The sequence below is a fragment of the Crinia signifera genome, chromosome 1, assembly GCF_055691185.1.
Source record: "Crinia signifera chromosome 1, ASM5569118v1, whole genome shotgun sequence".
Classification (NCBI taxonomy): domain Eukaryota; kingdom Metazoa; phylum Chordata; class Amphibia; order Anura; family Myobatrachidae; genus Crinia; species Crinia signifera.
In genome coordinates this window covers 367,418,600-367,445,792 of record NC_139217.1, presented here as the reverse complement: position 1 = coordinate 367,445,792, position 27,193 = coordinate 367,418,600, and the positions used below count along the sequence as shown (strand labels likewise).

The window sequence follows — 27,193 nt, the reverse complement described above, 5'->3', positions numbered from 1 at the left end:
ATAGTTCCAAGTTCCGAGTGCCGCACCATTTCTTCTATACATTCATGGTGTGCATCCACAGTGCAATTCTTTTTCTTTTTGAACCTGTACTCCAATCCTATTGCCCGGATAGCACCCGCTGCCTAACAAACAGCATTTAAAGGCAAGCCCCTAAATAAAATACAGGGGATATTTCAAATAAAAAGTGTGTGCGGACTCCTAACTCCCCTCCCCCCACCCCCCCTATTGCACTTCTATACATTCTACCCTGCTCTGTGAGGGCACCGGACAAGTTGCATCATTGTCACTGGGAGTGCCGGACCCTGCCTGCTCTATGTATATGTATATATATATACACACACACACACACACACACACATATATATATATATATATATACACACACATATACACTGTGTTGTGTGGCCTGGCACTCTCCTAACGTCAGCAGCTTCCGGAGATTTGTAGGAAGTATTTCAATCAGGCAGCGGCACTCAAAAGGACTTTAAAAAAAAACGGTGTATTGAAAGCATAACAAAATGCATGTGATCCTAATGTTTCTGAGCTATTGTGCTCCTTTATCAAAGGTTCACCTTCACCTTTACCAATAGCTCCGAAACATTAGGATTGCATGCATTTTGTTATGCTTTAAATACATCATTTTTTTGATAGTCCTTTTGAGTGCCGCTGCTTGATTGAAATACCACCTACACATTATATATATATATGCTATATATATATGTATATATAACAGAGAATGACCCCAAGTGCCCCCTATAAGGTACAGCAGCTGCTCTATAAATAACCCCTATTAGTGGGAGACAGAATGAGGGTAGAAATGGAGTGTATAGAGAGCGCTAAAGTTATCTACTTTACCCGCTAGTTTAGGCTGAATCAAAATGTACAACTGGTAATAATAAAAAAAAAAATCGGATGTTTTTAATAAAATTCCATGATTCACATCTGAGTTTCTCTTTTACGAACGAAGGTTCAAAACCCAATGCGTTTCATCTTAAAAAAAAGACTTCATCAGGGGTCCCTTGGAATTCAAAAAAAGAGAGAGACGGGTTGGGTAGCCAGAGGTATTTATACGTTACTTCTCACCAGATATTGACTACCATCGCTGACCATCAGAGGACAAGGGGAGATTCCCACAGATGGGGGAGTTGATCACATGAAACATCAACTCACGGTCCGTTCACTCTGCGATCGGTACGGTAGGCGGGGCTAAGAACACTCGGAGGTCGTCCGAAAATACGCATCCGTCCGAGTCAACTAGAATAAGGGCCTAAATCGGAAATGTCTAAACATAATTACTTATCTCTGTATCAGAGAACACAAAGTCTGCTTTGTGAATTGCAGCTAAAATATTTAATCTATGCACATAGCAATGTCAGTTACACAGCCGCTCTACATATTTCCCTACATGCTTTAGAATAAGATCAAGAAATAGAGCTGGGCAGCACTGAGAAAATTTAATATGCTTCACATCAAACTTTTATTACTTCTTTATTTTAAAAGTGAAGTTCCTTGGTGATATACAATGCAATTTTAAACTGATTAAACTGGGTTTAAATATTTTAGACACTTTAAATATTTGGTCAATGAGGGGAGTAATGGCTGCAGGCTATAAACTAAATACAAGGATTTACTTCTGCTATAGTTTCCAAATGATAATGGCTAAAGTTACATTCCCCAATAAAACGTATGTCTGTCTAAGATTCATTACCTTTTCCCTGGCAAATCACAAATCGCATAAATTGGCAAATCTCTAATGACGGAGATATAAAGTAATAATAGTAAAGAAAATACAGGCTTTTCTGATTTGTGATAATATTGTATGACCTCTATTAGCAAATGTCCTATTGGAAGAACTGGAATTGAGCACTGGCCCTTACTCACAGTAGCACACAAACCCAATGGTTTGTGCACTACCCCGGTAGTTTAGGTATGTGTTTGTGCGGGACAATTTAAGTGCATGTGTAGAATGGATCCTGCATTGTTGCTCGCAGTTTGTGTTTAAGGGCAGAGTAGGGGAGTGGTTGGCCTGTGTTCCCTGAGTGATTCTGAGAGTGCTGAGGCCAGAATCTATAACTGAAGATGCAGATTTTGTGGCCTTGCAAGCAGGCAGGAGCAGGGACTGGCTGGCAACTTTTAGCCTGGGGGGCAAGTCCATAGCACTGGCCCATAAGTAACAGCGCATCATTAAATTGAGGTTTTTCGTTTAAAAAAAATATGTATTAATAAAAAAAAAAAAATTAAGCCTGGAGTTGATTATACCATAGGTACTTTATTATTATAACTTTGACAGGCTGCTCCCCCTGCATAATACCAGGACACATACAGCCTGTGGTCTCCTGGTATAATTATACAGTGGGAGCAGCCTGTGGTGTCCTGGTATAATTATACAGGGGGAGCAGCCTGTGATGTCCTGGTATAATTATATCAGGACACCACAGGCTGCTCCCCCTGTATAATTATACCAGGACATCACGGGCTGCTCCCCCTGTATAATTATTACCAGAACACCACAGACTGCTCCCCGCCCCCTCATAAAAACATCCAATAAATGTCACCTCACCTGCCTGTCACAGACACTCTCAGTGCCTTTCAAGTTTTGCCGGCCAGGTCCGTGCTACAATGCTGCGGCTCCCGCCTGTCTCACTCTGTCCTGCTTTCCCGTGCCGCATCTCGCTCTACCTCCGTCCTCCGAGTAGATTATTTCTGTCCTCCTCTCCTTCCCCCCTAGACGCATGGGTGGGTGGTGTCGGCGCCGGGCCTGCCCTCCACATAGGAGGCTGATGGACAAGTCCTCATGCAGGACGCTGGCGGCCATGTTCCTGTAGCAGCGGCGCCGCATACAGGAGGACAGGACTGGAGGAGGAGGTAAGAGATAAGGCGGCCCGCACCATTACCTGTTAGAGTGGCCCGGGGGGCACATGGCCCCCTGCCCAGCCCGCCCATGGGCAGGTGACGGTTACGCTGAAAATGGTTATCCAATACTACGTCTATGGATCTGAAAAGCTGGCAGAAGGTATCTTTTCTTCTCATGCGCCTCCTGCAGCATTAGCATATTAATTAATGTGCAATACCGTAGAACTATGAACCACTTGTATTTTAACCACTAGTCCGGTGGTTACCAAACAGTGTACCATGGCCAAATGATATTAAAATCCAGAGATGGTGGCTGCCATTCTCATCCCTCACCACATAACTGAACCGAAGGATAACATGTATTATTATTATAAACAGTTTATTATATAGCGCATATATATTGTTCAGCGCTTTTCAGAGGATATTTGAACATGCCCCAGTGGAGCTTACAAACTATATTCCCTACCACATGTACACACACACACATTCATTCTAGGGTTAATTTTGTTAGGAGTCAAATTACCTACCAGTATATTTGTGGATGGAAACCAGAGTACCCGGAGGAAATCCACTCAAGTACAGGGAGAATATACAAACTCTGCACAGTTAGGGCCATGGTGGGAATCTAACCCATTACAGTGCTGTGCGGCAGTAATGCTAACCATAACACCATCCGTACTGCCCCAGTAAACAGCTGGGACTCTGTTCTCAGTGTAGTAGGGGACTGACGCTGACCGCGATGCTGCCCCACCCCCTCCACTGGTCCCCACCACTGCCGCTGGTCTCTTGCTGCCGGCACATGCGCAGTATCTTCCTCAGTACTGTGCATGCCCCCAGCTTCTATGGGCTGCTTTGACAGCAGCCATAGAAGCTAAATCATGGTCCTGGTGCCTGTACACTGCAGATGACAGGCACTGGGACCGGCGCATGCGCAGTATCAGCCTGCATGCCCTTACCCAGGATTCTATGGGTTGCCACTGAAGCAGCTTATAGAGGAATCCCGGAGAGGGAACACCACCCAATGGGACTGCCTTGTGTGACTAGCAGGTCAGACTTCCAATAGTCACAGTGAAGCTAGTTCAGTCACACAGACTGCATATGGCTTTACTTATTCAGAGCAGTGTCAGATGTTACCTGGGAGGGCTGCAGCCCTGCAGCCCGTAAGTAAAAACTGCCACTGCATATAAACACAATTTAGTTTGATATTTTTAAAAAAATTTCAGTAAGGGCCAGATGTATCAAGCTTCAAAAAGTAATAAATTGGTAGGGTGATAAACAACCAATCAGCTCCTGTCATTTTTGAAACCCAGGATGTAACATTACAGTAAGCAGCTGATTGGCTGGCTGTTTTCACTCTCCATTTTATCCCTTTTTTAAGCTTGATACATCTGGCCCTAAGAAACTTTTGGCCCAGGGAAAAAGATTCTGATACTCTAAGGCGCCGTGATTCAATAAAGTTTGGGAAACCCTGCTCTAGTCAATGATAATGTGCTGTAAGACGTGTTTGTTTTTAACTGGTAACGTGAACATTGTAAATACTAGAAGTAAGCCCGATTACACTTTTGATCAGAAGGATAAAGGTGTCACCTACAGTATCTGCTGACAACTTCCCGATCACAAGCTACGATGCCATAGTCATCAATATGGGGCTATGCCCCGTCCCTCTCTCCAGTGAAAAGCTGGTAAAAGTGCAACGGAATATGCTGCGCTATATAAGAAACTGTTAATAAATAAATAAGCAGAGCAGTGAGTGACAGGGAGAGTCCCGCCTGCCCCTTCCCCCACCGTGGGACAATGCTGACCACAGGTGGGACAGCGACGTCCCAGTAAAACAAAATGTCCCACAAATATCAGAACAGTTGGGAGATATGTAGGTATATACAAATTTCCACAGTTATTATATGAAAAATGACATTTCATTAAAATATGCTAATGATTAAATATACTGTATTTAAGAAACATGAAACATAGAAGTTAAAGAAAAGTAATATACCATTGCACTGTGTTCAGGTGTGATGCTTGTAATTACTTCCAGTATTTAAAAGGGAAGGGAATTGATTATTCTCAATTTACCAGAATCACTGGCATGCAGTTTAAGTACTGGAAATAGATTAAGCAAAAGCTTAGCACAACAAATTGGGCTTTTTTGTTGTTGCTGCTTGCATTGTGTTGACGTTCATCCTGGCTTGTTTCTGGGTTTAAGCCAAGACAAAGGAAATGATAAATGTAATTTGTCAGATCCACTGATAAAAATTATAATAACATTTTTTTATTAATTGTTATGTGCTGCTGTTTTGGCCATGGATAGACACAATAATACTTCCACTCTGGGATGATGCAGGCTGCTGGGCCTGCTGCCGGTTCCAGCTGTTGCTAGGCAGCCGGGATACTTCTCCCTTCGGCGTGCCTTTACTCTGTAATACCCCTTTTCAGCACCACAAACCACCAGATTATGATTGCAGTTGGAGATCATGAGTTGGCCCCTTAATTTGCTGGATTTAAACTCAATAAGACCACTACAGTACTACATGACATCAATGGCTGGGTTCCACCGGGATGCAGTTAAAATCCCGGCGGTCGGGATCCCGGCATTCAGAATCCCGACGCCGGAATCCCGACCGCCGGAATCCCGACACATTCTCCCTCCGTGGGTGTCCACGACACCCCTGGAGGGAGAATAAATTAGTGTGCCGAGCATAGCGAGGCACCGGGCCCGCTGCGTGGCGAGCCCGCAAGGGGGGGCGATCCACGTCCCCCCTTTGTCGGGATTTTGGCTGTCGGGATTCCGACTGCCGGGATTCAGTACTGAATCCGTTCCACCACCGGCAAATATTAGGCAATTGTGGGCCATTATTTAAGAGGCATGGGGTGAGATTTAATAGGATGAGAGATTCAGAAAGTGAGATATTTGGTAAGAAATCTCCAGTTTTTCTAAAGCAGCAATCATTTACCCTGCAAAATCAAACTGGTTTTGCAGTGTAAATGATTGCCGCTTTAAAAAAACCTAGAGATTCCTTACCAAATCTCTCACTTTCTGAATCTCTCATCCTATTAAATCTCACCCTAGGTGTACACTAGCTCGAGGGTCAATGCCCCAACGTCTACCATCTCTTTGGGGAAGGAACCCCTCTCAGATGTCTCATTTGTCACAAACCTGTGTGTTTGTTCTTCTGTTTCCCAGTTTCTACACCATCTTTCAGTATGTTCTGCCTATATTCATCAGCCTGCACCTAGGCTGCAATCACTGTGTGTGTGTGTAACTATGGTCAGCTATCCTTAATGAAACACCTGTGAGACTTCTCTAGCTCTGACAGCTGTAACCCCCTTAGCTCCCTGCTAGCAGTAGTTAGCATCTCTCCATCTGAACTCTCATGGAATTCCTCTAAGTAATTATTACAGCCCTGGTGCAGCCCTTGATATACCCCTGCAAATCAGCACTTAAGGCCCCCATACACTAGCCGATTTTGGTCAGATTTCAGCCAGATCAGTCGGATCGGACCAAAATCGGCTAGTTTTGATGTCCCCTCAGATCCGATGCGCGGTCCCGTGCGCATCGGATCTGCGTCGGGTGGTCGGGCCTGCTGCACGTCCGACCACCCGACTTGGGACCTAGTGGGGCGGTGGAGGGAGCAGGGGGGGCTGGGGACGCTGCGGGAGACACGTCTGTGTCCCCCGCTGCTGGGGACGCTGCGGGGGACAGCGTCTGTGCGGCGAGAAGGTAGAGGGAGCAGGGGGGGCTGGAGACGCTGCGGGGGACACAGGCTGCATAGAGCCGGGCAGGGGGAGCCGGCCGGGAGCTGTCAGTAATGAATAAAAAAAAAAAGCCCATACAATGAATGGGCAGCCTGTGATTGGCTGCTGAGCGCTCTCTCAGCCAATTGCTGACTGACTGAGAGAGCGCTCAGCCAATCACAGGCCGCCCATTCATTGTATGGGCTTTTTTTTTTATTCATTACTGACAGCTCCCGGCCGGCTCCCCCTGCCCGGCTCTATGCAGCCTGTGTCCCCCGCAGCGTCTCCAGCCCCCCCTGCTCCCTCTACCTTCTCGCCGCACAGACGCTGTCCCCCGCAGCGTCCCCAGCAGCGGGGGACACACACGTGTCCCCCGCAGCGTCCCCAGCCCCCCTGCTCCCACCAGCTCCCACCTCTTAGCCCCCCCCCCCCTGCTCCCCGGGTTTTTTACATGTGATAAATCGAGACGATTTATCACATGTAAAAAATGGCACATCAAGTGCCAATCTAATCAAGCTCCCCCGGGGAGCAGCCGGGGAAGCTCAGGGGGAAGTCGGGGGCGACTTGTCCTAAGGAGAAGTCGGGGGCGACTTGTCCTAAGGACAAGTCGCCCTAGTGTATGGGGGGCCTTAGTATCCGGATCTGAAAGCCACTATTCCCTGTGTATGTTAGGAGTTAGCCTTCAGTGTTTTACGGCCTACTAGGCCTCTCTCCAATTCAAGCCTACCTGGAGTACTGACATCACAGGATCTGATCACCTCACCATGAACTCTCCAATCCTGTGTCAGCCTGACTCACTCTGTATCACCTGTCTCCAGTCATCCATCAGTTGGGTATAAATAGAGAGACCTGGGACTCCAAGGGTGTCAGTTCCTCAAGTCACGCACCTCAGTGTGAGCTTGGTATCTGAGCCTCCAGTGTGGAATTACTGACCTCCCTGGTTCATAGTTACCAGTATCCTGTGGCAGTTACCAGCACCCAGTGACAGTTACCTGCATCCGTTAACTGCATCCAGCACCTGTGCACCACCTTATTCACGGTCTAGTACAGTGCTGGGATGTGTAGTTCATCAACATTTGGAGGGCCGGTGTTGCCCAGCCCTGGTCTAGTACATGGGTCTTCAAACTGTGGCCCTCCAGATGTTGTGAAACTATAAATCCCAGGATGCCTTGCCACAGTTTTGCTATAAGGGAGTGTTAAAACTGTGGCAAGGAATGCTGGGATTTGTAGTTTAACAACATCTGGAGGGCAACAGTTTGAAGACCCATGGTCTAGTATTTGGGACATAATCCATTGCCATGGTAACAGGATTGTTTTGTAGTTTCCCAAACCATATCAAATATCTACCAATAGGGTCGGATAGTTGCTTATCCAGTACAAAGTTACAAGTATTTGACACCAGGACTGCAATCCCAGCTTTTTTACTAGGGCCAATGGATGTAAAACATAAAGGGAATGTTGAATAAGAGAGAGACCCATGTGGCTATCTTAAAGGATGGCTTGAAATAAAAATACTTGCCAAGTGCAGGCTGTTGGTTGACTTCAGGGGCAATTGCAAAGCCATGGGTGATTAATTAGCCCATGGTAAGTAAGTTACCATGGTTAATGTAATGCCCCAGCCCTTCGACTCAAACCTAGTCCTCAGAACCCCAAACAGTTCATGTTTCCAGGTCTCTTTACAGATTCACACGTGACATATATGAAGCAAATATCAAACACCTTTAGAACGGGATGCAGTGTAAATCCCGGCGGTCGGGATCCCAACGCTGGAATCCTGATTGCCGAAAGCCCGACACTTTCTCCCTCCGTGGGTGTCCACGACACGCCAGGAGGGAGAATAAATTAGTGTGCCGAGTGTAGCGAGGCACCAGGCCCGCTGCGTGGCGAGCCCGCAAGGGGGGGGGGGGGGGGGGGCGATCCACGTCCCCCGCTGGTCGGGATTTCGGCGATCGGGATTCTGAACGCCGGGATTTAATACTGAATCCCTTTAGAACAGGTTATACAGGTTATGAATAACACTGCTGCACCAGAACAGCAGATACCTTTTGGTGTTGCAGCTCCAAGCATTAGGTGCTAGACCTGTTGTAGAAATAGATTACCCTAATGCTGTGTTCCTCAAATGCTTTGCATCATAGCACACTAGAATATCAGCATTTGAAGGCACTCCACGGACAAAAGTATTTTATTAAGAAAAATAATAAACTGAACTGTGGCTACCTGTCATCCTTGAGTTGAATTATGTGGTGGGGTACAGTTTACTTCTGATTGTCCAAACGGTTATGACTGCCGGCCACTTTCATTGGTTTTACTTAAAACTTTGGCCATAAATAATTTAATTAGAGCCTGACCACCAACCTGAGCCGCTCATGCAGGAGCTTCAAAAAGACTCCAGGGCTCCTATAGGCACATATTAAAACCACTACCCTAAAGTAAAACACAAGGGCATATACTAGCATTACATAAATAAATATTGCATAGATTTTTATAATAGTATTTTAAATAACATATTTGACATAATAAATTACTAAGAGAAATTCTTATAAGTTGTTAAATGCCTAAAGAACCAGCCTAAGCTTTGAAGGTATACTTATAAGATGATATGACTGGATCATTTTCAATAAGCACATTGCGTTGTGCACACCTTTTGCACCCAAGTGATATAAGAACCAATAGTATAGACTTATAGTTTTAGCCGAAAGGGTTCTGAATAGTTCTGGAGAGAGGGTTCTCAACTCTGTGAAAAGATAAAATGCCCTTCACTGAATAGAACTAGCATGTTTGATGTTCACGAGAGGTAAGTAATCTCCAATATTTCAAACTTCTTCTTTGAGGAAGAGGTAACATGATAAAAAAATAAATAAATTTTTTGGACACTCTTCTCTCGCCCATTACTACACCCCCACCTACCCTCAATAAGTTGTCCTTCCATGCACTACACCGACCATTCCCCAAAAACCATCCTACTTCAAAGCCCCCATTTCCTCCCCCTTCCTTCGTTTAATCATATCACACTACAGCCCCTTCTTGTATACTCTCCAAATACTCTATGCTATTGGATGCACAACAAAGCTCTCACGTGAGTCACCATATAGATGTCACATTTTAGAATAAAGTTTCTGGGCAGTATTCAATGAGAATTTACTCCTTGTATGGTGAGAGGTTTTTTTCACTCGCCGTGTTTTTACAAAGATTCTCCATGTTTGGAGATTCTCCGTCACGGGTCTTTATACACTAGTCAATGTCGCAGGGGCTCGTTGCCCCTCGCGGCAAATCTAAACCCCTGCAGCGGACGAGCGTCCGCTGCAGGGAGCCGTGGGACGGTGGCAGGCAGGGAGATTGAAGTCTCCCTGCCTGCCCCAGAATGTATGTGGAGGGGAGGAGGGCTCCCCGGGAGCCAGGCAGCACGGGCTGCCCCCCAACCAGAGCCAGAAGGGGACCATGTATATTCAATGCTCCCGATCGTGCATATGTAATGATCGGGTGCAGTGAATATATGAATATCTAATGAGCGGCTCTCGGCTCCAGACCCCTGCTGGCTGTTATGTGTAAAAAAAATAAAAAAAAAAAAATTAAATAAAATATACATTCATGTGCTTATAAGCACATGAATAAAAATAGCATGCCCCTTCACAGAATAAAATTCCTGATCTTTTGACACCAAAATAAAAAAATAAAAACTTTATTTTAACCCCTTCCCGACGCAGCATGTTTTTGCCTTCCTGACAGAGGCCTTTTTTTCAAATCTGACATGTATCACTTAAGTGGGGATAACTTTTTTTTGCTTTTACTTATCCCAGTGATTTTGAGATTGTTTTCCCGTGACACATTGTACTTTAAATTAGTGGTAAATTTTGGTCGATACAATTTTTTTTTTTGTGAAAAATACCAAAATGTTGTAAAAAAATGGAACATTTTGCTATTTGCAAAATGTTACATTTTCTGCTTGTGAGACAAATAATCATACCACTCAAAATAGTTAATAACTAACAAAGACCATATCTATACTTTATTAAAAAATCATTATTTTAACCTTTAATTTTTTGGGACACTAGGGGGCAGCAGCGTCTAATTTTTACACAACACGCAGTTTAACGCTGTTTTTGGCTGTTCATGTTTGAACAGCCAATCACAGCGATCGCCCATGACGGGGGGCATAGCTGCCCCCCCTGGGCAATGAGGGAGGATGTCTGCTGTCAGGGACAGCAGACATCATCCCTCTGTCACCGCGTCTCTGGACGCGGTGGCACTTTAAAGTCATGACGTATATATACGTCATGTGTCGGGAAGTACATCCCGGCCATGACGTATATATACGTCAAATGTCGGGAAGGGGTTAAAAGTAGGTAATTTCTAGCCAAATGGGAAAGACACTGCTCAGTGTATATGCCCAATATGCTGGAACACACAGTCCCTAGCGATGTCACCTAGTCATACTGCACGACCAAGCAAACTTCGTTCTATGTAAATGAATGGCTGAATGACAAATTGCTCAATCATTCATACATCATTCTGGTACTTAACCAGGATCAAATATGTCATGCCGACATATTGGTTTAGTACAACCCTAGTGTGTACAACCCTAGTGTGTAACAAACTTACAATACTACATCCTCACAAGAAAAAAAACAAAAAAACACACAAGAGAAAATAGTTTTATTTGTGGACAAAAAAAAAAAAAAATATATATATATATATATGGCACTGGTTCAAAAAGGCAAGAAAAGTACAATAAACATTGTTTTGTATGTACAAATTAGTAATAAAATATCTCCATCTTTAGCAAAAAAAATATTAAAAATTTGTCAAAATTAATCTAAAACCCTGATGTACAGCACTAAAATCAAGAAGAGAGTTGTACATGAGGGCACAAGTGAGAAAAGGTCAAAATGATTATGATCACTGGCAGAATGGACAGATCACTAGTGTAAAAGTAATCGAGAATGTAGCAGATTGGTACCGGATGACATTTTTAAACTAACAGTGCTTGGCATATTTATTTTTATAACCTGCTTTCACATACATCCACCTCTATAGAGTTACGCAGTGGCATGGCATGACTAGGAAAGCTGTTTAACGTGAAAGGAGGCTAGAAGTACATGGAATCACCTGTAATAGTGTAGGTCACGATTGATAACCATAAATATTGATGCATTACAATAAGTAATTTGTTTTAGTGTTCACTCTAGGTGCTGATCAGTGAGGAGAAGATTATAATTTTGAAGGGGAATATTTTAGACTGTGCATCACTGCTACATAACCTAAAATTATGTCCTCTAAAATGCAAATCTGCCCACCTCACTGAGCAGCACCCTGCAACCTAACGTGAACACTGAGAGAGAGAGAGAGAGAGAGAGAGAGAGAGAGAGAGAGAGAGAGAGAGAGAGAGAGAGAGAGAGAGAGAGAGAGAGAGAGAACGAACAAGAGAGAGGTGTGAAGTGAAATGGCCAGGGTCGATCATAATGTAGTGGAAAGATGATCAAGTTGGGAGACAATAGGCATACCAAATTACAGAAAATTATCTGTGTGAGGCTTTAGGTTTATTTAAAACTGGCATGATTACAGTGCCTTGAGTGGCAATTCGTATTCTGTATTACATTATGCCAATATTACTATTATATGGATTTAAAAAATCTCATTGTTCCCTCTTATGCAATTTGTGTTTAATGATCGATCATTAAATCCTCCACCACTATATATTAAAAAAGAAAGAAAGACTTATAAATGACATGTAGACTACTCCTCGATCAGCCAGGTACAACCATGCTAGAATTTATGCACAAGTTGACCATGGGATGTTCTACTTTAACATGCAATGCCAAGGTGCCAGGACATAGAATTGGTAATCCCTATACCAATGTAAAGATGTGCATTTTCTATATGGTGGATGCACAGAAATATAATGGTCAATTTCTTAACTAGGAGAAGTAAACCAAATATGTAAACAGAAAAAACCCTTCAATGACCAGGACAGCACAGATAAACCTCTACTAGCAAAAGGTAAAGCTGTTAATAATCATTAAAATATGAGGCATTAATGTGCCCATCAAGCAGCCCATTGTAGTCAGGCCTACTACGTAATTTCACATATCACAATTTTAGTTTAGCCGTTCTACATCATGACCTTTAGTATACCACTATGAAATCTTGTAACAAACTATGCATTTAATATCACAGAGCCCACAAGTCAAAGACTGAATATACCAACATCCAGCATGTATCTGTAAAACCGTGTCTCTAGGTTGAGAACCGTCCTGCAGTTTCCGAGTAGTGCAACAAAAGTGATCTTTAAAAGAGTCTCCACTTTGAAAAGGGCACTTGGAGCGGTGTACATTGCAGATGGGCATCCTACCGATTGTAAAGACCATTGCTGCCACTCTCCCAACTAAGCTGCCCGTTCAACACATGCTCCACAAAAAAACTCTTATTCTTAGAACTTTCCATTTGCTTTAGTCTGCTGGCGCTCATATTTCACAGAAATGATGAGAAATAACAGGAGGGTTGCCGCCTGAATTGCGGCCAGAAGAAAGAAATAATAGTTCAAGTGACATTCGTTGATGTTACCTAAAAAAAAAAAAAAAAAAACAGTATTAAATAATAGCAACTGAGTAATATGGCAGTAATTCGTTAATCAGAACATATATATGTAAAAGATGATAAAATTCTCTTTGGTCCCTTTCTTGTAATCTATCTGTGTGTAAATGTATAGAAGTGAAGAGGTTTCCCACAGCGTTCACTTTTTAAACAGCAACTTCTAAAAGTGAATAGCTAGAATCGGCATAGTTAATATGGGCAACATCGGAATGTCTATTAACCTGCACTTTAGTATATACTGTATACGCAGACTAAAATGTGCTGGGCAGTCTGTTGGCCAAAGCAGACTATTGAAGAAGATACATCTATATTAGCAGCAAGGAACGCCATATACAACTGTGCATTTATATGTAAGGGGTCTTAAGTTCACGCAATCGCTAATGTACATAATAAAAGCAGTCCTCTCCGAATACATTTTATGACAAGATTAAGATAATAGTGCCCTTCAGAATATCCCTGCTGTTAAGGTGCATCCATACACTAGTGAGATTTGGGCACTTTCCATCAGTCGGTCTAATATATATGAAGAGAAGTGCCAAATCGTATGCGTCTAACCTCCAATTCAATGCGTGGTCCCGTGTGAATCAGATCGGCGCTAGAGATCGCCAGGGCTGGACTTAGGATTTGTCAGATCCCTCAGCCCTTGCTGGGATCACATACGATAGATCACATGCGATCCTGCCGCCTGGGAGTCCGTCAGGTCTCCCCAGCAGCCAGTTGGTGTGGTATCGGATGTGAGGGAGGCATGTGATACCTCGTTGCAATTTATGGGTATCTTTACTCTTCATTCAGCAGGTTACGGATACCACCAATACAGGGGGAGAATCAAAGCATGGAGTGAGATAAAGTTGACAGAGATAAAGTACTAACCAATTAGATACTTACTCATTTTACAGGCTGTATATGAAAAAGGAGTTTATTTGCTGGTACTTTATCTCTCTCCAAGTTTTGACAAATCTTCCCAAGTCACTCCCCCCAATGCTTCCTGTCGACAACAGGTGTGTTCCGTCATAGCCCTCTTCATACACAGCAGCTGTGCGAGTCTTACTCAGCACTGCTAAATCAGAAACTACTGAGGCATGGATGTGGGTGTCTGGTCGGATGGGGTTCCCCGACTAACTCCTTCCACAGAGGAGGTTTGGAAAACCCCTTTAAGATATTTAAAAAGATTGCAGCGAGACACTGTTGTGTGGTTTTTACATTATTACACCTTTTCTTTTTTATCCTGCAAGCGCTCACCTTGATCTTCATGACTGCTCATCCATCCAACTGAAGGCAAGGACACCAAGGCAAGAAGGCCATAGCCAACAAATGATCCAATGCCAGAAAAGAAAAAGAATAATCCCATAATAGCACTCTGCATTGACTTGGGTGCGGCTGAGTATGCAAATTCCAATCCTAATAGGAAAACATACCAGTGTTAATGTACACAAGCCCCAAACTTTTTACAAAACCTCACTATGCATTTCACACAATTTGGGCGAGTGGCAATAATAAAAAAATAAGTTTTATTGTGTTTTGTTTATTTGCATATACACCTGGTGATTATACAACTTGCAAATATGCAATGAAAAATGTAAATATCATTATAATATAATAAGGTCAGATAATTTAACGTGGGATACAGGACATTCAAAGTGACCCCAATGTTAGCCACTTAAAGGAGTTTCCTTGCATAGTTAATCAATGCAAATAAAAAGGAATATATAATATCAATATACACGTATGGGAGAATACATTTCAGCAACATAAGAAATATAACCTAGGATGAATGCTGCAGTACCAGTCACAGCCTGCAGGCTGCATTACAGTACAGCACAAAAACTGCATCAGATTTCAACAAATATCTGCCAGCAATAAAATACCCACATTACAGGGATAGCTTTAAAAGATTATGCTGCAAAAAAATAAACACGTTTACATGCATTTACGGAAATGCAGTCTCAAAACAGCATTAGAAACGTGCACTGTGAAGTCAGTTCAGAAAGTGTTAATATGGCCAGTAATCTGATCAGGAATGCTGCACAACTGCAACAAGAGAAGTGATTTAATCAAGTGCTGCCTGAGATATAGTTACAAGTCTGTCAAGTGCTTACATTTTCAGGATAAGGACTGCTGAAATCATTGAAGGGAAGAAACAGACTTGATGAAATTAGGAAACAAACAAAATACTCAGAGATGAAGGTAAAGTAGGATATTAAAATAAATTTTAAATAAAATATTGCAAAGAGGCTACTGGCTACATTTGAAAACGTCAAAATGAATGGTGTAAAGCAGTAGTTCTCAACCGTGGTTCTCAAGTACCCCCAACAGTTCATATTTTCCAGGTCACCCTGCAGGTGCACAGGTGTACTCATTCACGAACACATTTAAAAAGATCCACAGGTGGAGCCAATTACTTCACTTGTGATTCTGTGTGGAGACCAGGAAAACGTGAACTATTGGGGGTCCTTGAGGACCAAGGTTGAGAACCAATGGTGTAAAGCACACAGACGTTTCACTGTGAAGCAGAGGGAATATATTTTGTGGAGTGACGAATCCTGCTTTTCTGTTTGGGAGTCAGACAGGAGAGTTTACTGAATGCCGGGTGGAAATCACCCGCCTGACTGCATTATGCCAGCTGTGCAGTTTGGTGAAGGAGCGACAATGATTCGGGGATGCTTTTTAGGGTTTGGGTTAGGCCCCTTATTATGAAGGAACACCTTAATGATTCTGCATACCAAGCCATTTTGAACAATGCCATGCTTCCATCTTTGTGGCAACAGTTTGGGAAATGCCCTTTTCTGTTCCCACATGACTGCACCATTGCATAAAGCAAGGACTATACAGACATGTTTGAGTTTGATGTGGAAGAACTAGACTGGCTCACAGAGACCCAACCTCAAGCACCTCTGGGATGAACTGCAATGGAAATTGTGAGCCAGGCCTTCTCGTCCAACATCAGTACCTGAACTCTTATTTATTTACAGTTTCTTATATAGCGCAGCATATTCCATTGTGCTTTACAACTGAAAACAGTGATAAAACAAACTGGGTAAAAAACAGACCAATATAGGAGGTTCCTGCTCATGATCTGTAGGGCAAATAAATGCGCTACAGAATAAATGGGCCCAAATTCCCACAGTAAAGATGGATACACATTATAGGATTAGGTTTCCAAACTGGCTGGTTGGAATGAGCATCCGGTAATGTCTGGGAACAAATGACAATAAACCATTTGCTCCCAAAAGCTAAAAATGGAGAAAAATGTATTGCATAAAAGTGGAAGCTGTTAAACAGTATCTGCAAAAGGGGTCCAACTTCATAAAATATATGTATCGAATACAAGGTCATTACAATCTCTGTTGGTATTATGATCAGACATTTGAAGACTGTCCATACTGTATAGTTTATATATAAATAAATGGGTAAAATGAACCAGGTGTAAATTCTAATGGTGCTTATAAAACAGTGCGATAGGCACCAGGCTCTTTGAAGTATGTGATCCATCGTATCTATTGCAAAATGCATCCGATGTGCTAAAGCAGCGTGCGTTTTAAACTAGATACGAAGCAATCTAGTTCAAAAAGTACCTGCAGCACATACTTTTTGGACTGTACGATGTGATGTGCATGGGTGAAAAATGCAGTGTATGGGCACCATAGGAATGTCAGTTAGTGTAAAATAGAGGCATATTGTACCAAAATGAGTACTGGTCTTTCTGGAGACATCATGGGCAGATTAAGCTCAGCATAGTGTTCCGCGCATTTGCGGTCCTAAAGGTGCCCATACACTGAGCGATGTGTTCCATGCGTTTTGAACTAGATGCGATGCGATCTAGTACAAGAAGTACGAGCTGCACATACTTTCTGTGCTATGTGACGTCGCGATAGGCGCATATCACACCGCATGGGCAAAAGGCACAGTGTATGGGCACCTTTAGGATATTTACTTTTTTCCTTGCATTTCTAGGGGGCTTGGAACTAAATGACAACTTCTGTGCCTGTATTTCCTTCGCTGTATGAGTCCCCAGACTGCACCCCTAAAATGTTATTCCAAATAAGCCGCTGCCGTACATACCTGCTATACTTGCAAATATTTCACTAATTCCAATTAGCAGATACTGAGGCAGCTGCCACCATATTGCAAGATTAGCAGCATAATATGTGACATTTCCAATTTTCTGGGTCTTTTGATCCACTGCCACAATCGCCAACCTTTTACTTTCAAGAATACCTATATATATTTTCAACATAAAGAAAAGAAATGGAGAATTAGTATTAAGGGTGTACTTACAATTTTCTGATTAAATACAGACATAGAAGGTGAAAAATGAGAATCTCTATCGATTGTAAGCCCGAGAGCCTGTTTCATTGTTTGTCACCATCTATCAGGGTAATATTAACAAGAGGGCAGATGGAGCGCCAACTCCTGGCCTCCACATAAACAGCCCTATCACGATGATAGCATAATGATGATGGGCCATTAGAGAAGTATTCAAATTTTATTTCTATTTTTGTCACAATTATAAATTTTTTTTGTGTTATTCAGCCCAGGAGTTGCAGGTCGAATGTGTCTCCCCGCAAACAGAGCAACAATTGAATCACTCCTATGGGTGCCATCTAGTGGCAGCTGAGAATAAAAAAATAGTTAATTCTCTCCCTTATTTCAAAATAAATGTGGTTACATTATACTAGTAATTAGGAGGTAAATAAGCTAAGAAAACCTGTCACATGGAATCACTGGAGGATCTTTGGTATGTTCATAATAGGAGAAAGATATACATACATACAATTCAACAGATTTTTTAGACTCCTTGAATCACTGACCGGATTACAAAAGTCACCAACCCGATTGTCAGCAACATGGAGTTGTGACCCCACGCTGAGAAGGTCAGGACCTACAGTTTAAGAACCATAAGTTTGAGAACCCAAGTTGCTTTGTAAATCAGTCTAAAACCCCTTTCACATCACATCGATCCACGCGAGGGGATGCGGAACGCATCCTCCCGACCTTTTCATACCCCCACTATCCATGTCGGCGTGGAGTTTATTTTATAAAGTGTGGAGAGCGCAGCGAGCCCAAAGCGTGGTGAGGGGACACTGAACACATGCAAAGTAATCCGTGAGGCTCGCCACACTTTATAAAATCAACTCCATGGATAGTAAGGGTATTAAAAGGTCGAGAGGACACGTTCCGCATCTGCACGCCACACTTCGGGGTGACGTGGATAGTGGGGGGGTGTGCTAAATCACATTGCATCGCATAGACGTGTATACTGGGGGTGTTGTGCTAAATCGCATTGCACGCGATTTTGCGTGCGATGCTATCCGATCCGCGGCCAGGCTGCAGTGAATAAATTAACTAGTGATATCGCATGGCACGAAAACCCAGATAAATCCAATAACAGTATAGCTTAACAAAGAGGAGGACACTCACCGGTCTTCTGTATCGATAACAAACTCTTTATGTTGAATTGCTGAAGATGGATTAAAGAGTTTGTTATCCATACAGAAGAACGGTGAGTGTCCTCTTCCTTGTTACTAAGCTATACTGGTTTACTGGATTTATCTGGGACACCTGAGCTGACACCCCGGCACTTGTTCAGAGGAGTGTGATACATACATTGGAAATATATATCCCCCCAGGTAATACTCACCAACTCTGCTTCTGCAAACCTCCTGCGCAGGTAGCTCCGCCTTCTTTTCAGCATATGCTGTCAGGCAGGTGGGGGGGGGGGGGGGGGGGACGACGACTTCTAGCTACCATCGCTGCTGCTGCTGACGCCTGCCAGACAGTGTGACAGACACATCACCAGCAGTAACAGGACTGTAGCAGGGAGAATCCTGGCCCTGGTGATGGGGGTGCCAGACATTAGGGTGTGCCTGGGCATACCATGCACACGCCCATCCTTAATGTGTGACAGAACAATCGGTTTTTCTATTTAGCTTAATATTAAGCTGTATATCCAAAAACGGCCCATTCAGATTGGAGATTTTTTTTTTTTTTTTATGGCTGCCATTTCCTATTGAAATCATTGTGTTAAACTAGGTTGACTGCACCAGAGATTCTCCTTCCCCTAACTTGAAATGTGCCCACAGGGATGTGCGGACCGTGGGACAGGGGTGCGGGTGTGAGTGCAGCTCTGGTGGCACCCTATCGAAGGGTGACACCTGGGTGTGGGCTGCACTCCCCTAGTGATGCCACCCCTGGAATTATACAGCAAACATGGCAGCACACCTGGACATATTTGTCACACATGGCAGCAACCCTGCAGTAAAAATCGGTACTCTTTACCTAGAAGGGCGCCAGCGATTGAAATCGCGGGCGTCGGGGGTAAAAATCGCGGTCATCGCGGGTAAATCGGGATGGCCGCGATGCCCGCGATTACCGCGATTTTCCCATAGGGAACAATGTTAAAAAGGCTGATTGACCGCGATTTTACTGTTAAATGCCTCAATGGACCCGATTTGGCCATAGGAATCAATGTTAAATGGGCCACAGAGCCCAAATAGGCACAATTAACCCTTAAATGTCCCCCCCAATTTTTAACGCCACCCCACGATCCACGCCAACCCGAAGCGTGGCGAGCGCAGCGAGCCCGCGAGGGGCGGCGGTACGCGTCCTCCGACCTTTTCATGCCCTACTATCCACTAGGGCGTGGAGTGAGAATAGAATAGTGTGGCGAGCGCAGCGAGCCACCGCGCCCGAAGCGTGGCGAGCGCAGCGAGCCCCGCGTGGGGACGCGGATACCTTCACAGGTAGACGCGTCCCCTCGCGGGCTTCACAGGTGTCGGCGTCGCCACGGACACCTGTGAATCCCGCGAGGGGACGCGTCTACCTGTGAAGGTATCCGCGTCCCCTCGCGGGGCTCGCTGCGCTCGCCACGCTTCGGGCTCGGTGGCTCGCTGCGCTCGCCACACTATTATATTCTCACTCCACGCCCTAGTGGATAGTAGGGCATGAAAAGGTCGGAGGACGCGTACCGCTGCGCTCGCCACGCTTCGGGTTGGCGTGGACCGTAGGGTGGCGTTAAAAATTTGGGGGGACATTTAAGGGTTAATGGGCTCTGTGGCCCATTTAACATTGATTCCTATGGCCAAATCGGGTCCATTGAGCCATTTAACAGTAAAATCGGGTCCATCGCGCCTTTTAACATTGATTCCTATGGGAAATCGGGAGCATCGCGGGTACATTTATGGCCGGCCGCGACGCGACCGACACGATTTCCATGTTTAACATGGGTTTCAATGGGAAATCGCGGGCATCGCGTCGCGGCCAGACATAAATGTACCCGCGATGACCGCGACGGGCGCCCTTCTAGGTAAAGAGTACCTAAAAATCTTTTTTTAAATTTCACAAAAACATTTTTTTTTTTTTTTAAATAAAGTGGACCCTTAGTGGTCCCCAATAGTAATCGCACATACTAATCCCCCTAAGTAGCACTGCATAGTATGTCGCCCATAGATGCCCTCCATATACCTCCCTGCAGTTAAGCAGTTAGTTCCACCATCTGCCAGAGGTGGTGCCGTTGAGCAATGATTTAATAATGCAAATGAGCTTCAAGAGTCTCAAAGCTAAGTGCAGCTGTGGGCAGGCACTGTGGCGTAGTGCTAACCATTGCAGTAAGTAATGAAACTACTGCAGGACACTGCAGTATTGCTTTTACAGACATGTAAAGACCTACATTAATTCAGACAGGCTGCATATCTAAAATTCATTCTTACCAGCAGCTAGAACTGAACAGGTTACGAAAAACATTCCAACAGCGATTCTCTTCAGGGATGATGGTAACAAGCCTCTTTTTTTCAAGAATGGGTCCACTAATTTATCTTTTAGAGGTATCAGGATTAAAATAAGTAGTGCATCAAACATCGTAAGCCATGCAGCCGGAAACTGTAATACAAAACATAACATTTTACAGATTTGGATTCTAATATTTACACATACCGTATATACTCGAGTATAAGCCGACTTTTTCAGCACATTTTTCATGCTGAAAAAGCACCTCCTCGGCTTATACTAGGGTGAATACGGTAACTGTAGTTTAGACTGTGAGGAAGTGGATCCAGGCCTAATGCTCCTTCCCACAGCCCTATTCCCCTCTAACTGCGCTGTAACTGCTCAGTTTGAGCTCCATCAGATAGCCAGATGTCCCCTGAGCATAGCGCTGTTCATTGCAGACCCGGTGGACAGATTTGACTGGTAAGCCGAGGCCTAAATTTCGGAGCCAGGCCGGGAATCGGGCTCCATGGCGAAAATCGTGGACTTTTAAAGCCGGAGCTGCACCTACTGACCCTGAACCTTGAGGGTCTGACTACCCTGCTAAGGTTTACCAGGTGCCTGGATCCCTGTACACTCTGCTGGGCACTTGAGAGGTAAAAGGCATTGTGGAGGACTTGCTTCCTTCACAGTGACAGCAGCCATCTTTGGATCAATCACTTTCGCCTCACTGTTAACCCCTCTACAATGGGTCCCACAACTTAAACCTCCCCTCAGTGTGCCCCTAGACTACATGTCTTCAACCTGTGGCCCTCCAGATGTTGTAGAACTACATATCCCTGCATGCCCTGACAGTTTTGTCATGCTCTTATAGGAAAAAATGTGGCAATGCATGTTGGAACATGTAGTTTCACAACATCTGGAGGGCCACCGGTTGAAGACCCATGCCCTAGACCCTGTACAGTGTGTCTCAGTGTGCCCCTAGACCAGGCATTCCCAACCACGGTCCTCAAGGCACACCAACAGTTCAGGTTTTGTAGATATCCAGGCTTGAGCACAGGTGACTTAATTAGTATCTGAGGGATTCTGATTAAACCATTTGTGCTGAAGCCTGGATATCACTAAAACCTGCACTGTTGGTGTGCCTTGAGGACCGTGGTTGGGAATGCCTGGCCTAGACCCTGTGCATTTTCCACCCTAGGCTTATACTCGAGTCAATAAGTTTTCCCATTTTTTTGTGGCAAAATTAGGTGCCTCGGCTTCTATTCAGGTCGACTTATACTCGAGTATATACGGTACATACAATTTTCAGTTTTCTTTTCGGTTATTGCCAGCAGATGAGCTATGGGATGGACAACTTTCCATAGCAGAGTAGTCCACAAAAAGAAAGTCGCTAAAACAGGTGAAAAAAAATCGCCAGACTAAGGACTCCTCTGATCTCTTAGCATGCAATTCAACAGGTTTTTATGACTCCTTGGATCACTGACTACTTCAGACTCCTTGGATCACTGGCCCTTTCACAACCAAAAAATGCACGGACTTAGCGAAGAATAGAGTCCAGGGATCATGCAGGGACATTCCCGGTTTGGACCCTTTCACACCAGCCTAGTCCCTGCATTTTCTGGCGTGAGGGGGTGGGGCCTCAGGAGGCAGGGTGAGTGGGATGATTATGGCGGGGCTGGCCGGGTGCTCGGAGAGGTGAGTGGGATGCGGGGGGTGTGCGTGTCGTATGCAGGCTCACAGGAGCTGCTGCGCAGAGTCACCGCAGTCTGGGAAGATACTCTTCTAAGAGAGTGCAGCATGGGGGGGGGGTCCAGAAGGCAGTAGAATGGGAAAAAGGGGAGCACAGACTTTATGGAATGCCTGCCTCCTTTTTCCATTCCCCATTACCCGCTGCCTCCCCCATCACATTAGCAGTCATTTTACTTGCTAATGTGCAACCATTCTGTAGTAACTTGCTGGGGTCCTGTAATTGTTTTGTCTGACGGTCCCAGAGTAAAAAATTGTGTGAGCCCCTGAGCTACATGTATAAAGCCAAGCAGCTTTGAAGTAACATTTAACTTACATATCATTACAAAACAATATTAATAATATTAATAATCATTTGAATGCCTTGTGTCCTTTCCAGTATTTAGCAACTTAAAAACGGTTCATATTTAACCCCTTCCTGACAGAGCCAGTTTTTGCGTTCCTGACAGAGCCCTTTTTTTCAAATCTGACATGTCTCACTTAAGTGGGGATAACTTTTTTTTGCTTTTACTTATCCCAGTGATTTTGAGATTGTTTTTTCGTGACACATTGTACTTCAAATTAGTGGTAAATTTGGGTCGATACAGTCTGTGTTTTTTTGTGAAAAATACCAAAATATCGTGAAAAAATGGAAAATTTAGCGATTTGCAAAATGTTAAATTTTCTGCTTGTGAGACAAATAATCTTACCACTCAAAATAGTGAATAACTAACATAGACCATATGTCTACTTTATGTTGACATCATTATTTCAACTTCCTTTTAATTTTTTGGGACACTAGGAGGCTTCAAATATGAATAGCAAATTCTCAAATTTTCAAGAAAATTTCAAACACTGATTTTTTTAGGGACCAGTTCAGTTCTGATGTGACTTTGAGGGACTTGTATGTGAGACACCCCCATAAATGATGCCATTTCAAAAACTGCACCCCTCACAGTATTCAAAACAGCATTTTGGAAGTTTGTTAACCCTTTAGGTGTTTCACAGGAATTAAAACAAAGTGTAGGTGAAATTTCAAAATTTCTTTTTTTTTGCAGATTTGCAATTTTAATACATTTTTCTAAGGAACACAGTACATTTTACTAGAGAAATGTGACTGAAAATTGATTCCCCCAATTCTTTTGTTTTCATAAATATCCTATATGTGGCCCTAGTGTGCACGGTGACCAAACCACAGGCTTCATAATAGAAGGAGCACCTACTTGATTTTGGAGCCTCCTTTTTATGAGATTATTTTTTAGGCACCATGTAGGTTTCTAGGCACCATAAGATGCTAAAAGTTAGGAACCCCCCCACAAGTGACCCCATTTTGCAAACTACACCCCTCAGGGAATTCATCTAGGGGTATAGTGTACATTTCAAACCCCCAGGGGTTTCACCAATTGTGGTACAACTGGGCAGTGAAAATGAAAAATTATTTTTTTTACACAAAAATACAGTTCTGGCTCCAAATTTGTCATTTTCAGAAGGTATGAAGGAGACAAAGCACCCCAAAATATGTGCCCCAATTTCTCCCGAGTACGGCAATGCCTCACATGTGACCAAAAAATACCAGTTGGGTGCATGGCAGGACTCAGAAGGGAAGGAGTGATTTTTGGATTTTGCAGCTCAGATTCTGGTGGAATTTTGGTGGGTGCTATGTCGCATTAGCAAGACCCCCAAAGCACCAATACAGTGGAACCCCCCCACAAGTCACCCCATTTTGAAAACTACACCCCTCAGGGAATTCATCTAGGGGTATAGTGTACATTTCAAACCCCCAGGGGTTTCACCAATTTTGATACAAGTGGGCAGTGAAAATGAAAAATTACATTTTTTTACACAAAAATGCAGTTCTGGCTCAAAATTTTTCATTTTCAGAAGGTATGAAGGAGAAAAAGCACCCCAAAATCTGTGCCCCAATTTCTCCCGAGTACGGCAATGCCTCACATGTGACCAAAAAATACCAGTTGGGTGCATGGCAGGACTCAGAAGGGAAGGAGTGATTTTTGGATTTTGCAGCACAGATTCTGGTGGAATGAATGGTGGGTGCTATGTTGCACCAATACAGTGGAACCCCCCCACAAGTCACCCCATTTTGCAAAGTACACCCCTCAGGGAATTCATCTAGGGGTATAGTGTACATTTCAAACCCCCAGGGGTTTCGCCAATTTTGATACAAGTGGGCAGTGAAAATGAAAAATTACATTTTTTTACACAAAAATGCAGTTCTGGCTCAAAATTTTTCATTTTCAGAAGGTATGAAGGAGAAAAAGCACCCCAAAATATGTGCCCCAATTTCTCCCGAGTACGGAAATGCCTCACATGTGACCAAAAAATACCAGTTGGGTGCATGGCAGGACTCAGAACGGAAGGAGTGATTTTTGGATTTTGCGGCTCAGATTCTGGTGGAATTTTGGTGGGTGCTATGTCGCATTAGCAAGACCCCCCAAGCACCAATACAGTGGAACCCCCCCACAAGTCACCCCATTTTGAAAACTACACCCCTCAGGGAATTCATCTAGGGGTATAGTGTACATTTCAAACCCCCAGGGGTTTCACCAATTTTGATACAAGTGGGCAGTGAAAATGAAAAATTACATTTTTTACACAAAAATGCAGTTCTGGCTCGAAATTTTTCATTTTCAGAAGGTATGAAGGAGAAAAAGCACCCCAAAATCTGTGCCCCAATTTCTCCCGAGTACGGCAATGCCTCACATGTGACCAAAAAATACCAGTTGGGTGCATGGCAGGACTCAGAACGGAAGGAGTGATTTTTGGATTTTGCAGCTCAGATTCTGGTGGAATTTTGGTGGGTGCTATGTCGCATTAGCAAGACCCCCCAAGCACCAATACAGTGGAACCCCCCCACAAGTCACCCCATTTTGAAAACTACACCCCTCAGGGAATTCATCTAGGGGTATAGTGTACATTTCAAACCCCCAGGGGTTTCACCAATTTTGATACAAGTGGGCAGTGAAAATGAAAAATTACATTTTTTTACACAAAAATGCAGTTCTGGCTCAAAATTTTTCCTTTTCAGAAGGTATGAAGGAGAAAAAGCACCCCAAAATCTGTGCCCCAATTTCTCCCGAGTACGGAAATGCCTCACATGTGACCAAAAAATACCAGTTGGGTGCATGGCAGGACTCAGAACGGAAGGAGTGATTTTTGGATTTTGCAGCACAGATTTTGGTGGAATGAATGGTGGGTGCTATGTTGCACCAATACAGTGGAACCCCCCCACAAGTCACCCCATTTTGCAAAGTACACCCCTCAGGGAATTCATCTAGGGGTATAGTGTACATTTCAAACCCCCAGGGGTTTCACCAATTTTGATACAAGTGGGCAGTGAAAATGAAAAATTACATTTTTTTACACAAAAATGCAGTTCTGGCTCAAAATTTTTCATTTTCAGAAGGTATGAAGGAGACAAAGCACCCCAAAATCTGTGCCCCAATTTCTCCCGAGTACGGCAATGCCTCACATGTGACCAAAAAATACCATTTGGGTGCATGGCAGGACTCAGAAGGGAAGGAGTGATTTTTGGATTTTGCAGCTCAGATTCTGGTGGAATGTTGGTGGGTGCTATGTGGCATTAGCAAGACCCCCCAAGCACCAATACAGTGGAACCCCCCCACAAGTCACCCCATTTTGCAAACTACACCCCTCAGGGAATTCATCTAGGGGTATAGTGTACATTTCAAACCCCCAGGGGTTTCACCAATTTTGATACAAGTGGGCAGTGAAAATGAAAAATTACATTTTTTACACAAAAATGCAGTTCTGGCTCAAAATTTTTCATTTTCAGAAGGTATGAAGGAGAAAAAGCACCCCAAAATCTGTGCCCCAATTTCTCCCGAGTACGGCAATGCCTCACATGTGACCAAAAAATACCAGTTGGGTGCATGGCAGGACTCAAAAGGGAAGGAGTGATTTTTGGATTTTGCAGCTCAGATTCTGGTGGAATTTTGGTGGGTGCTATGTCGCATTAGCAAGACCCCCCAAGCACCAATACAGTGGAACCCCCCCACAAGTGACCCCATTTTGCAAACTACACCCCTCAGGGAATTCATCTAGGGGTATAGTGTACATTTCAAACCCCCAGGGGTTTCACCAATTTTGATACAAGTGGGCAGTGAACATGAAAAATTACATTTTTTACACAAAAATGCAGTTCTGGCTCAAAATTTTTCATTTTCAGAAGGTATGAAGGAGAAAAAGCACCCCAAAATCTGTGCCCCAATTTCTCCCGAGTACGGCAATGCCTCACATGTGACCAAAAAATACCAGTTGGGTGCATGGCAGGACTCAGAAGGGAAGGAGTGATTTTTGGATTTTGCAGCACAGATTCTGGTGGAATGAATGGTGGGTGCTATGTTGCACCAATACAGTGGAACCCCCCCACAAGTCACCCCATTTTGCAAACTACACCCCTCAGGGAATTCATCTAGGGGTATAGTGTACATTTCAAACCCCCAGGGGTTTCACCAATTTTGATACAAGTGGGCAGTGAAAATGAAAAATTACATTTTTTTACACAAAAATGCAGTTCTGGCTCAAAATTTTTCATTTTCAGAAGGAATGA

General features: G+C 43.8%; 1 protein-coding gene across 1 annotated transcript in view; it reads right to left on the bottom strand.

Annotated features, from left to right (window-relative positions):
• Positions 1 to 11,260: 11,260 nt before the first annotated feature.
• The window catches only part of SLC15A4 (solute carrier family 15 member 4), a 51,395-nt gene continuing 35,462 nt past the window's right edge, over positions 11,261 to 27,193 (bottom strand). Inside the window, exons 5-8 of the mRNA XM_083150581.1 lie at positions 20,883 to 21,051; positions 17,236 to 17,391; positions 14,416 to 14,574; positions 11,261 to 13,146 (exon numbers count right to left, since the gene is read on the bottom strand). Coding sequence (XP_083006707.1) covers positions 13,013 to 13,146; positions 14,416 to 14,574; positions 17,236 to 17,391; positions 20,883 to 21,051 — 618 coding nt within the window. The 3' untranslated portion in view covers positions 11,261 to 13,012. The remainder of the gene's footprint in view (positions 13,147 to 14,415; positions 14,575 to 17,235; positions 17,392 to 20,882; positions 21,052 to 27,193) is intronic.